At 56.0% G+C, this 12,913-nt stretch overlaps 1 protein-coding gene across 1 annotated transcript in view; it reads right to left on the bottom strand.

Annotated features, from left to right (window-relative positions):
* Nucleotides 1-2,535: 2,535 nt before the first annotated feature.
* The window catches only part of TBX4 (T-box transcription factor 4), a 29,056-nt gene continuing 18,678 nt past the window's right edge, over nt 2,536-12,913 (bottom strand). The window contains exons 6-9 of the mRNA XM_037070020.1: nt 8,556-8,708; nt 7,465-7,553; nt 7,110-7,345; nt 2,536-4,311 (exon numbers count right to left, since the gene is read on the bottom strand). Coding sequence (XP_036925915.1) covers nt 3,692-4,311; nt 7,110-7,345; nt 7,465-7,553; nt 8,556-8,708 — 1,098 coding nt within the window. The 3' untranslated portion in view covers nt 2,536-3,691. The remainder of the gene's footprint in view (nt 4,312-7,109; nt 7,346-7,464; nt 7,554-8,555; nt 8,709-12,913) is intronic.

The following is a 12,913-nucleotide window of genomic DNA, read 5'->3' as shown; positions in this document are numbered from 1 at the left end:
CTGATTGATTCCGTATGCCTTGGAGACCTGTAATATATTTGCATAGGAGGGAGGGGGGCCTCCTTGGGGGACCGAATGGAAACCTCTTGGCTGCAAGAGCTGCCAGGTCTAGCTGTGGCGCTGGCCATAGTGGAGTCCTTGCCAGGGCTGCTTGTCAGGAGTCTGGCCTCTACTGACACAGCTGCTAATGAATTTGTAAATTAAAAAAAATACAAAACAGCCCAACCTGTCCTAACCTTTGCTGTCGCCACCTGCCGCCTGGGTGGGGGCAGCCGGCAGAACGGGGACTTTTCTGACCTGAGCTGGTGCTGGTCATTGAAATGACAGTCTCTCCCTCTCCAACCCCCACCCCTGCTGACCAAGCAGGAGGACTGGGGCTTGGAGGGGGACATCTTTCAAGTGAAATCCTTTGCACTGGGAACTACTTCAATTAGACAGCAGGGGGAATGTTAACATGCCCTCCGGCCTTTTAAGTGGGTTTTAATTTTATGCTGTAAGATAAGACACCGAGAGGCCAGAGCTGCCCCTCCAGCAGGCTCCATTAGCGGGGCCAGCCGAGGCCTCTTGACCTCCTGAGGCCCACCAGAGGCTGGAAGTTGGTTTGGTTTTTTAACAATTTGTCAGTCTGACCTAACTTCTCTTCTCATTCTCCCTTTTGTTATTCCAGGCTCTTCCGTTGTGGGAGGACGTTGGGTGGCTGAGCTGGCGGAGAGCCTGGCCCAGCTTTACCCGGTGGCCTGGCCCTGGGCTGGAGTGCGGAGCCCTGGGGGGTGCCTGCCTATGGCCTCACAGATGAATATTCATCATTCTTTTTTTTTTCCTTCCCAGGCAGGGCACAGCAGAAGCAGACACTTTTCATGTGGCAGGCTTCTGGCCCGATGATGTATGACCTGTTGGCGCTACTGAATAGTGCCCTTTGTTCCAGGGTATCCCATGTGCCCCCTTTTTATTGACTTGTCAATTCAGAGGGGCAGGAAAGCTCCACAAATCCCACTGCAGGCCTTGCTCTAGCCGTACCCAGGTGAGGAAGACCAAGGAGCTCCTGCTTCCCAGAAAGCTGGTAGGAAGCTACAGGCAAGCTAACCCTTCAGAAGTGGCTCTCTTTACCCAGGACACAGGCAACTCTGTCTGGAGAGGGCTTTAGAACCCACAGCTTGCTCCCAGCCCTCTGCTGGGGGTTCTAGAAGGTAGGGAGTATCCCAGAATGCAGTCTTCACCCAGCAAAGAAAGAGCAGAGCAAGCGTGAGTTAGGAAGAGCACACTGCTCCCCCTTTCCTGCTCCCTGCGCCGAGTTCGGTTTTCCTCAGTGAACAGCAAGCCCAAGGGGGGAGCCAACAGCCAAGGGGAGGAGTCCAGCCGGAGAGAAACCCTAGAGCCACAAGGGAAGGGCTCTAAGGAAACAGGAGGCAAGACCGACTTTTTATTCAGCAGAAAATCTCATCTTAATCCTGCTGAGGACAGGAGTGAAACGACACCCTTGCCTTCGCCCTTTCTTCGCCTGGCATCCCAGACCAGCCTGCGCTGGAGGTGGTGGGCGATGGTGAGTGGCTTTGGCAAAGGAGCCATGAGGGGCAGGGCAAGGGGCTAGGGGTTGTGTGGAGGGAGACGCAATAGCACCTTCTGACACCAGTTTCTCTCCTAATCTAGTAGGAGAACCTGGGCTGGATTTCCTCTCCCTTTCCCCATGCCTTCCCGTGACCAGGCCTCAGGGGTCTAGTGAAGGAGTGCGTGTGTGGAGGGCTCCGACAGGCCTGGAGCCCTCCTCTCTGGGTGTAGGCGGCCAAGGAGCTCACAGCTGACCGCCCAGGAGAGCCCTGCCTCCGAGTGGAGCCTGCACTCAGCTCCTTTCCTGCGGCAGCTGCACAAACCCCACTGGGACACCACCTCCCCCAAATCGCCAGGTTGCCTGTTGCCTGAGAGGTGACAGATTCCCATGCACTGCCCACCCTGTCCTTCCGGGGTCTTCGTGGGCCCTGGAATCCAGACCCGTCATCCGAGGAGGAGCATGAAGTCAAAGTCCAGTTGCCCCGTGTCCTAAACGACTTCTCTTGAAGTGGAGAGGCTTGTGGTACACATGTCCACGGCCCGGAGGGCCCCATCTGGCCCTCCAGAAGGAGACATGAGCAAAGGGGAAGCAGAGCCCGTTGCTGAGCCGGGGAAGGACAGTCAGCAGTAAAGAGCACACACTTCTCAGTCATAAAATGGCTTTATGTTCCGATACGCAAAATAACATGTCCATTGCTATATAACACACCACTGGAAATTCCATGTCCCCTGTTAGCTAATGTGTCTTCTAGTAGAGTTTAATCTGTACTGTGTGTGTTTATATCTCTCTCTCTCTATATATATTTATTTATTTATATGTTTTTCTACACCATTCTTAGTTTTTAACATCAGGTGTGTAATAAAAATTTAAATAGATGTCTTCCCAAATACCCCCTCCAACGTTTCATTTTTTAAAGTTTATTCATTCGTAAAAAGCAAAGCTGAATTTGACGTGTGGCCTGCATTTGTGAGATATATATATATATATATATTTCTTTATTTATTTATATAATATATAAATAGCTATTCAGCATGCAAATAATGTAGTGAATTCCCCAATCTGATGACAGGGTTCATACCAGCCACACAAATAGCCCGGTGACATTTGATGCTACAGCGCTGGCTTGCGGCTCCACAACCCACCTCCCTGGAGACGAATCATCCCTGCTCCTCTGAGCGCACTGGCTGAATTTACTGGAAGGAAGGAATGTTTTCTCGAATCTCATTTTTATGTCTGTTGGGCTAGCCTGCTGCAGAGGGATTCGGAGCAGAGCAGGCTCTGGAGATGCCTGGCCACAGCCCCAGGGCAGCCTCCTGGTGAAGCCAGCTTCCTCGTCACCAGCCCCAGGATGCAGATGGCACCTGAGACAGGCCAAGCCTTGCACAACAGAGGGAGTGAGAGCCTGTATGTTGGGGACCGAGGGGGACGGGCTTTGTACTTTGTAAGAAAACCTGAATGATGACAGAGATGCCATTTGTTTCATTTTCCCTCCTTTTGAAGGAAAAAAAAAATTTAATACCCATCAGGTGGCACTTCGCACCTGACCCTCTCTGAAAGTCAGTCCTCAGCCCTCAGATCTCCGGGGGTGAGTTTCCAGGCCACTGGCTGAGCAGCCAGCTCCACTCTGCAGCTTAGCCGAGCCCACCTCTCAGAACCTCCAGAAGCCACAGGCGTGGGCCAAGGCTCAGCTCCCAACAGGGTTCTCGGCCCTGCTCACAAAACCACGGCCAGGAGCTCTGCGGTGTGCAGAGAGCCTTCCCACCCGGGCAATGAGAGTCCCCCCACAACTGTCTCTGGGGGGCAGACCTCACCACCTGGCCCTGAGTAATCAGTATTATATTATAAAAATCTCTAAATAACTCACACGAACTGCCCCCTTCCACCCACCCGTGGGCACATTCTTCAAGAGATGTCAGATAGCACTGGACACAGGTCCTGCAGCCAAAAGCACTTTACACCAGTGCATTTTCTGCCTTGTCATGGCCTCACATGTATGGCAGAAGATTGAGGCTCCCCGATACATGCACACACATGCACACACCCCACCCTTTAAAATACCTTCCTGTGTTTCTTGGTAGTGCAGGCCACCCACAGAAGCTAATACTGTACTGACATGGTCCTGGGGCAGTCGGGGATACGTGGGAGTCATCCGTCAGTCCAGTTCTCCACAGTCCCCATTCCTGAATGATACTGCAGGGAAGCTTCCCGGGATAAGGAGAAGCTCTGAGAGTAGAGAAACTCGCTGGCAGCGTTCAGGTGCGGCGAGGGCGGCTTCCTCTCGCACACGGCGGGGAGGCCGCGCTCCCTCGGGAAGGGGGCAGCGGGGCCCCGCTCTCGGACCTGAGACTGAGAGAGCTGATTGTAGACACTGAAGTGGGTGTTTCCTGGTGGCTGGGAGCTCTGAGCGGAGAGAGCAGGCAGCCGAGGCATCATGGTGGTGGCAGTGAAGTGCGTGGGGAAGGACTGGTAGGGCACGGTCTCCATGGTCTGCACGCTGTAGCTCGTGTACGGGGAGACTGACGTCCACATGTTACAGCTCAGCGGGGGTGGGGGCAAGTCGTCCACCCCAGACACCCCGGCAATCTCGGGCCCAGAACCCGAGTACATACAGGCTTCTCTTGGGGTCACCTCACTGCAGTAGGAGGGGCTCAGCATCTGTTGGTCGTAGGGAGGGGGAGACCGGAAGTAATGATCCTCCCCCACTGCGGAGGGAGCTTCCAGATAGGAGCGCTTGCAGGGCAAGTCCAGGTGGCGGGCACTGTCTGCTGGAAGACAAAGAAACCTTCAGGAAGGGCCTTTCCCCGCCCGCCCGGGATCAGAACACCCGCTGGATGCCAGGGCAGCCTTCCTTTGTCACTAGGGCCCGCCCTTGCCCCGTGTTGCCGTGGCACTCCCCAAACCACCTTAATCAGCCACAGCTTCTACAAGGTGGCAGCAGCCAAGAAACGGTAAGATTATGGACCTCGCTCACAGGCCATGGAGGACACTGCGTCACTGGACGCTGAGCGATGTGTTTGGCCAGGAGGCGCACAGCTTTGATCCTTTGCCTCGACTCTTGGGGATGGGAAGAGGCCTTAATGTGTGCTGGCATCTTAGACTGGGCCCACTTCTGGCCAAGGAAAGTAGAGACAATTTCCAGACTAAACCAAGCCCAGAGGCCACATCTGTCTGAATTAGCCAGAAAATGAAAGCTGCAGTGCTTCTGCCTCTAGCCTCTGCTACCAGGAAGGCCTGAGCCAGCCAAACCTACTTGTAGGCACGTCCCTGTTGCTTTTAGAAGAAGGAAACCCTACACATGTTCAAAGAAGCCCCATCAAATTGTTAATCACAGATTCCAATAATAACACTGTTTACAAAATTAAGAAATGGAGCTGGTAATAAGTAAAAGGTGACTTGTACTTTTGAGCCTAAGCTAATAGTCTGTTTGGGGACAGAGAACAGCCGCACCCCCAAACCATGTATGTGTGTCTGTCCATGGCCCCATCCACAGGGCTGTACTACCTGGAGTGGCACATCCTCCCCCTGCCCCCAGCACCCAGGGATGTCCCAGGCCCCCGGACTTGGGCAGCAGTTCACTCGGCAGATTTAAGAACACTTGTCCAGGGGCTTCTCTTGGCTCAGCACCCCGTCTTCTCTAGGGATTCGTCCTGGGAGCTGTGTGCGCACACAGTGCAGGGCAGCCTGGGGGAGTGGCCAGGTTTGGGGGTCTGTGCTCACCTCTGCCCCCTTTGGAGGAATCTTCCCTGATGGGGAGGAACTTGCCTCTCCCTCTCTCCTACCCAGCCCTCTCAATCATCCCTCCTCATCCCCCGACTCCATCTTCTCCCCAAAGTCCTCCTTTCTCTCAAGAACGCTAAGCTCTTGAACTTGGAAAGTGGCCCAGTCACTCTAGGTCAGGAGTGAGCAAACTTTTCTGTAAACGCCCAGATAGTAAATATTTTAGGCTTTGGGGGCCACATGGAATCTGTCGCAACTGCATTAGGTCTCTGAATAAAGCTGTTTTGCTCAACATCATCATTATAATGTTGATGAGGGAAAAAACAATTCTGGGCCAGGGCCACCGTCTGTGTGGAGTTCGCTCCTTCTCCCCACATCTACGTGGGTTTTCTCCAGCACTCTGGTTTCCTCCCACGTCCCAGTCTGAGTGCGGGTGGGGGTGTGACTGGCCCTGAGATGGAAGGGCGCCCTGTCCAGGCGGGTCCACCTTGCACCCTGAGCTGCCAAGATTGGCTCTAACCGCCTACCACTCTGAACTGGAATCAGTGGACTGGAAAATCACTATCTTACCTTTGTAAATTAATCTTTTTAAAATATATGTATAGTTTAATTTATTTCAGAGTTTAATATTGAAGGGTTTGGGGGTCTTCATTTAGAAGGGTGATGATGTTTTTGTGACCAGAAATATGCTGCAGGAACTTAATTCTTTTTCCTATCAACTAGCCTGGGGTCGCACTGGTTACACTTAGTGTGGCCTGACACCACAGACACGGTTGGTGGCCCATGAGGACTTCCTCCGCTCAGCTCTGCGGTCATCACAAGACAGCACCGCAGACAACAGGTAAAAAAACATGTACAGCTGTGTCTCAGTGTCTTTTTTTTATGAATACTAAACTTGTATTTTATATAATGTTCACATATCATGAAATAGTCTTTTGATTTTTTTCAACTATTTAAAAAATAAAACCATTTTGTGTGGCTCACAGGCCAAAACAAATTCATCCATGGGCCACCGTTCTTCAACTGCTGTCCTGATCATTGGTTCTAATGGGATTGGTACCGGGGATACTCAGAGCTCTGCCGGGCTGGGAGCCGGGCTGAGAGAATATTCTGGATTGCAAGCGAGGCCCCCAAACTCATTGCCAGGAGACTTTCAGACCCCGTGGAGTCTCCCAGCGCAGTCACATCCCTGTCTTGTAGCTGATGAAACCAAGACCTGGCCCCAGAGCACAGCAGGCATTCGTTCCGGTGCTCAGGGTGCTTCCCCTTTACGGAGAAGCCGCCTCGGCTGGGATGGCACTGTCGCCGGCTGCCGGCAGCCCACCCCCACACACAGCAGCTCGTTCCGGCTCTCAGGAAGCCTTCGCAGGTCCTGGTGTGACAAGTGGGAGCCTGTCGTCACGTCTCTAGCTTATCCGTTATCTCAGTGGGACTGAGGTTGCTTTGGCAAATGACGCTGGACTGTGACCTCTCAGCCTCCTCCCATGCTCAGGGGCAGAGCCCACCCCATGCAGGGCTCCCAGCACTGGCTGCACAGCTGCACCTGAACTGCGATGGGAAACGGGGTCTGGGGACACCCAGGCCACATACTGTCTGTGAGGGTTCCGAAGGCTGCATTAAAAGCTAGACCCAACATCCCTGCCCTGAGCCTGGCTGTGGTCCCTGTCCTTTCAGACTTGCTCTCCTGGGCCACACAAGTAACCAGGCATGTGTGCGTGTGTGTGCCTGTGTACACATGCACTCGGGTGTGCGATCAAGCGCACTCCATGAGCAGTGGGGAGTGTCTGTGAGGAGAGCTGCACCCTTCCTCTGACCCTCTAGGGCCTCTAGGTCAGGAGAGAGCTACCTCGTCTTTTCAGGCAGTGGTAGAAGAGGCTGGAGTCCCTCTGGGCCGGGAAGGCATTGAGGGGAAGGTCCTGTGGCTCCGCCGAGGCGAACTGCATGTGGGCACCGTTCTCATACTGGTAGTGCTGGAGCGCCTGGTGGGGGCCGTGCAGGGGGCTGACGTCGGGCTTGGCCGAGAGCTGAGTGGAGACGAGCCTCTGCCTCATGATGCTTTTGGAGATGACGGGGTACTCTTTGCTGGAGCAGCGAGGAGGACAGGCGGAGGGACGGAGGGAAAGGGCCAAGGTGCTGTGAGGGTTGTGGACTCCAGGCACAAGAACCCAGTCTGCCCACCCCTCCCCTGCCGGGAAGCCCACCTCTGCAGCCGGGCCACACGCAGGTCACTGTCGTCGCTGCCCCGGAATCCCTTGGCGAAAGGGTTGTTCTCAATTTTCAGCTGTGTGATCTGTCAGGAGAGGACTCACAGCAGGGCTGCCAGGGTAGGGGGCTGGGCTGACCTCTGGCCCTCATCCCCCCCCCCAAGGTTCGGTGGGAACGCACAGCAGGGGCTGGGGAAGTCACATGCCCCAGCTCTGGGCCAGTCAGGAGTCTCACTGGGTCCTCCTCGGCCTCACCATCTCGTCCCTGGCTCTTATCCACCCTCTTTGCTGCAGACCCTCTAAGTCTGCCTTCAGCTCTCCCCATGCTCCTGGCTTCAGTCCCGCATCGTCCTCTCCTGGGAGCCTGTGACAGCTTCCTGTCCACATCACCCCTGTCCAGTGCAGCTGCCACGTCAGGTTCTGAGTGGCCCCTCTAAATGCAGATCTGACTCTGTCACTCTCTGCCTAAAACCCACCACGGCCTGTGGTCCTTCTGCGGTGACCCCTGTCCACCTCACCAGTCCCCATGTGCACGATGTGAAAAACACCTAGAAAGGGTAGCAGGGCCAGGGCAGAGGCCTCGGAGAAGTGGGCGGGGGAGGGCAAGCAGTGGGGGCAGCCAGGATGCCCCGGGCCTTCTGAGCAGCGCTCAGGAAGGGCCTGCGGGTAGGTCGGTCCTCCCGTTCCCACACAGTGGACAGTGCACAGGGTTCCCCCCCACATTGACCCAACCCCATCTCTCTGCAGAATGCAACCCTCAAATCCCAGCAGAGAGAGACATTGGAGACCAAGGGTCCTAGCACTCAAGCCAGTGGGGAAAGCTCCAGGCCCAAGCTTTTACCATTGCCATCTTCATCCAGCCCCCGGATGGAGGCCGTAACTACTCTGAACCAGAGGCGGAGGAGTCTGGTCCCCCTTCCCACCCACTATGCCATGTCTCACTGCTCTCAGGGACGTGGCAGGTTCTGAGGTCCCTGCGCTGTGCCTGCCTCAGCCTCACTGCCTCCGGGGCTTCCTCTCTGTAACGTCAGCATAAATGCTGCATGGTGTCCAGCCGGCGGGGGAGGCTGTGGGGACCACAGCTGTACCTTGTGATTCTGGTAGGAGGTCACAGAGATGAAGGAAGTCTCTGGAAACACATGGGTGCAGAAGGCTGTGTTTTTGGAGCCAAAAGCGTTGTTCTCATCAGCCTTCACAATGTGCAGCCTCGGCTGGTATTTGTGCATGGAGTTGAGGATGATCTAGAAGAGAAGGGGCTCATTCTGAGCTCCAGGCCCACCGCCCTCTGACCCTGGGGCTCTTTCAGCTGGCCCCGAACTGGTTCTCATCTCCTAAGAGCCCAGGCTGCACAGCCAGGCTGCAAGGCCCCTGGACCCTCCCACCCCACCCAGCCCCCGGGGGCCCTACTTAGCCTGTCTGCTGCAGCAGGAGGCCACCCCCAGGACCCACTGAGGTGACAGGCTGCTGCCCTGGGGCTGTGGAGAACTTAATTCAAAGCCCCCAGTGAACTCAGCAGAATGTTCGAGGGAGAACACTGAGTCACAGGTAGAAGTCCAGGGTGCGCTGACTCACTGTGCGACCTCAGACAAGCCATTGGATGTCTCTGAGCCTCAGCGTCGTTGCAAAATGGGGTCATGATACCTAACTTACCTCCCTCAGGTTCACCCCTCCAGGCAGACTCTCCCCCTGGCTTCTCCAGCTTTTCTCCTGCCCCTGCTCCCCGCTGACCCCCTCCCCACTGCTCACACGTAGCCGGTCCTCCCTGGAAATGCCCACTGCCGGGGCTCAGCCCCTCCTCACAGTTGTTAGCAAGAAAAGCAGCTTCCCAACCCAGGAGCCTGTGGAATGGTGTGTGGGGCGGGGGGGAATCTGAGGAAAACGTTGCTTGCTGGCTGACCTTTGTCATCTAGTCACTCCTTTGTTCACTTATTCTCCCGCACTCACAGAGGCCTGCTGAGTGCGCTGGGACCCTCAAAGGTGGCATTATGACTAGAAGGCATTTATTCCCTGACTCAGCTGCATCCTGACCTGGAGGGAAGCTCCCTCCAGGGCTAGAGTTCAAGGTAGCAAGGTAGGAGGTGAGCCAAGTTCCTAAAGTAATGCCAGAGAAGGCCGGAGGCCCTGGGCACCCACGGGCCCTTGAGGATGCTTGGGGCTGGGGAGGTGGGTCACCCTGATTGCTGAGGTGGGGGGAGGAGCCCGGGGGGCGTGGCCCTGGAGCCCAGGGAGTAGCACACGGTAGTGGCTGCCCCAGACCTGCCCCATTCAGCTGCGCCCCACGGTAGCGGCTGCATCAGGTGCCATTAAAATGTATTTTTTATCGCTGACATTTGCCAGACGCACTCCCCATTGGAGGCAAGACCAGGAATTTGGGGCATTTTATCAGCACTGCCGCGTTTGTTAACCCTTTGGCGCCCATCCTGGCTGCCAGGCTGGGCTGGGCTGGGCTGGCCCTGCTGGCTCCCACCCTCCCAGGTTCCCAGGGAGCAGGCTTGGTGCCAAAACTCAGTGAAAGATTTAACCTCTGAGTGACCAGAGTGCCGAGGGAGGAGCCAGAGCCAAGCTCTTCCATGGAAAGCCTGCACAGAAGCCTTGGTCCGGGAAGGCTCTGCCCTCACCACACCCTGGGGCCAGGGGCAGCCCAGAGGGAAGGTTCAGCCGGGGAGGGCGGGGGCCAGCAGCTGGGCTCTGGCCTCCCTGGGTCCCTTGGTTTGGCTGAGTAGCTCCGTCCCGTAGGAACTAGCTTTTCTGCCTTCTACGCTGGCCACTACCCCTTAGCCCTCTGTGACAAACCTCTGGATACTCTTGGGGCAAGTACTGAGCATTCCAAACCAGGTCCTGAGGCTGGAGAGCCACTTACCAAGGGGGCCACCAGATAAGAAACTCAGGGTGAGACTGAAGGACTCAAGTCCTGCGGGGTCAGTGGGGAACTCAATGGATGTCCCTCTCCAGGAGGCTGGGAAAGGTCCCCTGGGGAGAGGAGCTGGGTCTTGGGAAACACCTCCCAGTCCCTTTAAGTTACTGTCACCCCTGCTCTGTCCTCCCAAGCTGCAGGAGCTAACTAAGGACCTAAGATCCCAGAAAACCTGGCAACCCAGTCCAGATACCCCCAGGAACCCCTAATTCCTAACTCAGCATCTTTGCACATGCAGTTCCCTCTGCTGTTTTACCTTTCTTTTCCACTTTTCCTCACCTTCTAGGCCTATCGACTCCTCCAGGAAGCCTTCCCAGATTACTAGGGCCTGCTCCAACCTCCAGTTCTGAAACTTCTGGTGTATGGTCTGCTAGGCTATGGTGCTGCTTCCTAGTGACTTCTTATTTCTTCTTGTCCCTTCAATTAAACCATAAACTCCTCGAGAAAAGGGGCCGTATCTTCCTTCCCTTTGGTAACTCCAGGCCCCTTTCCCCAAAACTGCACTAGTGAGTGCACAGCAGGGACAGAGGAATGACGAGACCTGGGCCAGGGCCACCAACTCTGTATCCACCCCTCTCATCTCTCTTTGCCCACTAGAGGCAAGACAACCCAAGGCATTTTTCAGGTCAAAAATAGTGATGAAGCATGTGCACAGACATCTTTCCGGGAGCGCTCACATGCTCCCAGGCACACGGGACTAGTCCCTGGTCACCCCAGGGACTAGGGAGGGGCCCCAGGGAGAACACGGACCATGGGTGGACAGAACCCAAAGAGACACCACAGGGCAGCTGCACAGTGAGGCTGTGCCATCCCTGAGGGACACCTTAGGACCAGTGACAGCCGCCACCCTGCTCCTCTGCCACCTGGGCAGTTACAGTCTGGAAGAGTCCAGCCAGAGCCTGGACATTGTCAACTCCTTTTTCCCTCATGGTCACCCACCCCCACGTCCAGTCACTAGTGACCAAGTCTTGTGACTCCCTCTGCAAAACAGAAGTCTCCTCGGTCCCGCTGTGCAGCCCCGGTTCAGACCCCACGGTCTTTCCCTGAGTTTTGGGACAGCCTCCTCCCCGTCTCCAGCCGAGTCCTCTCCGTGTCCCCTGGGACACAGCCGGTCAGGACTCTCCCCTGCCAGAACCCTGAGGTCCATCCAGGAAGAACACAGGCTGCTGGACAGCGGGGCCCTTTACACTTCCTGCTCTCGCTTCCCATGCCCCACCACCACCACTCCTGCCAGCTCTTAGGGCTCAATAAATGCCTTCTAGTCATAACACCACCTTTGAGCGTCCCCGCTTGCTCCTCGAATAAAGGCCAATCTACTTAGCCCATCAGACAAAGTCCTTGGTGGTCAAACATACCTTCCAGGGAAGGAAACCAGACAGGCTGGGGGAAACCTGGGAAGAGGGCCGCTGCCGGACCTGCAGGGGCAGGTAGGAGCCATCAGGGGGCACAGTCCCAGCCGCAGAGAAGTGGAGAAGCACTTAGAAGTGTCTGTGGATCTCTGCTCACCAGCTGCCAGGCTTCAGCAAAGCTCTTCCCCTCCAGTCTTTGGGGCCCCCCTCTGTAACGTGAGGCCTTTGACTGAGTGGACCCGGACACCCCTCCTGACCCTGAGAGCCTGGAGCCTGCACAGGTGTGTGGAAGGAAGCCCCACCCATGGCACCAACAGGAGTCTAAACCAGAGCCTGAGAGAAAGGGAAACCAGCCGCGCGACTCACACCCCTGGCTTTACTCGGAAGCTCCTCCTCGGGTGTCACACTGAGCAACTTTGCCAGAGTCTGACTTTTGGGTTTGTTGCAGAGGACGGGGCAGGGCCGGGGGGGGGCAAACGGGCCGCCATGCCAACAAACCCCACGCCACAGCTGGTCTCGTCATCACCGTCGTTTTACAGAAATGGGATTCATTATGTTCTGGCTCCAGTTCAGAAGCCTGTTACGTTTTAACAACTGCGATAGCGCCAAACATCCATCTCCTCGGGAGATCACCACAGCACACTGGGCCAGCGGGGCCCGGGTTTATCTGCGTTAGACACACAGAACACTGGGGCCCGGAGAGGCAGACCTCGGAGCTCGCTCTAGCCCAGCCTCCCAACTTACAAATCAGGACCAGGAGGCCTGTGGTGGGAGCGCGACTTGCCCAAGGACACGCAGCTGGTGGAAGACAGGATCCCGAGGAGACTCCAGATGGCCTCCGAGAGGGTGCACGCTGCTCCCAACCACGAGCTCGGCAACTGCGATGACCTCTGGGCAACACGGTGTGAACTGTGCAGACCCACTTACAGACGAATTGTTTTTCCAATGGATCCACGCAGTTCAAATGGTATTGTTCAAGGGTCATCTCCGAGGCTGGGAATCACTTCCAGGGCAGCAACCCAGGGGCCCAGAAACATTCACTAAACGTGCCCTGCCTGCCCAGCCCTGTGCCCGGACCCTGAGGGTCCGACACACACCTTCGCAGCATCCATGCAAAGCAGGCGTCACTGTTGGCCCCACTGTCACAGATGAGGGGCTGAGGCTCTGAGCTGCAGGCCTTTGC

The sequence above is a fragment of the Sturnira hondurensis genome, unplaced genomic scaffold (genome assembly GCF_014824575.4).
Source record: "Sturnira hondurensis isolate 20B ecotype Veracruz unplaced genomic scaffold, ASM1482457v3 Scaffold0018728, whole genome shotgun sequence".
Taxonomy (NCBI): Eukaryota; Metazoa; Chordata; class Mammalia; order Chiroptera; family Phyllostomidae; genus Sturnira; species Sturnira hondurensis.
Note: the sequence above shows the minus strand (reverse complement) of the source record. Positions and strands in the feature narration are given on the sequence as shown.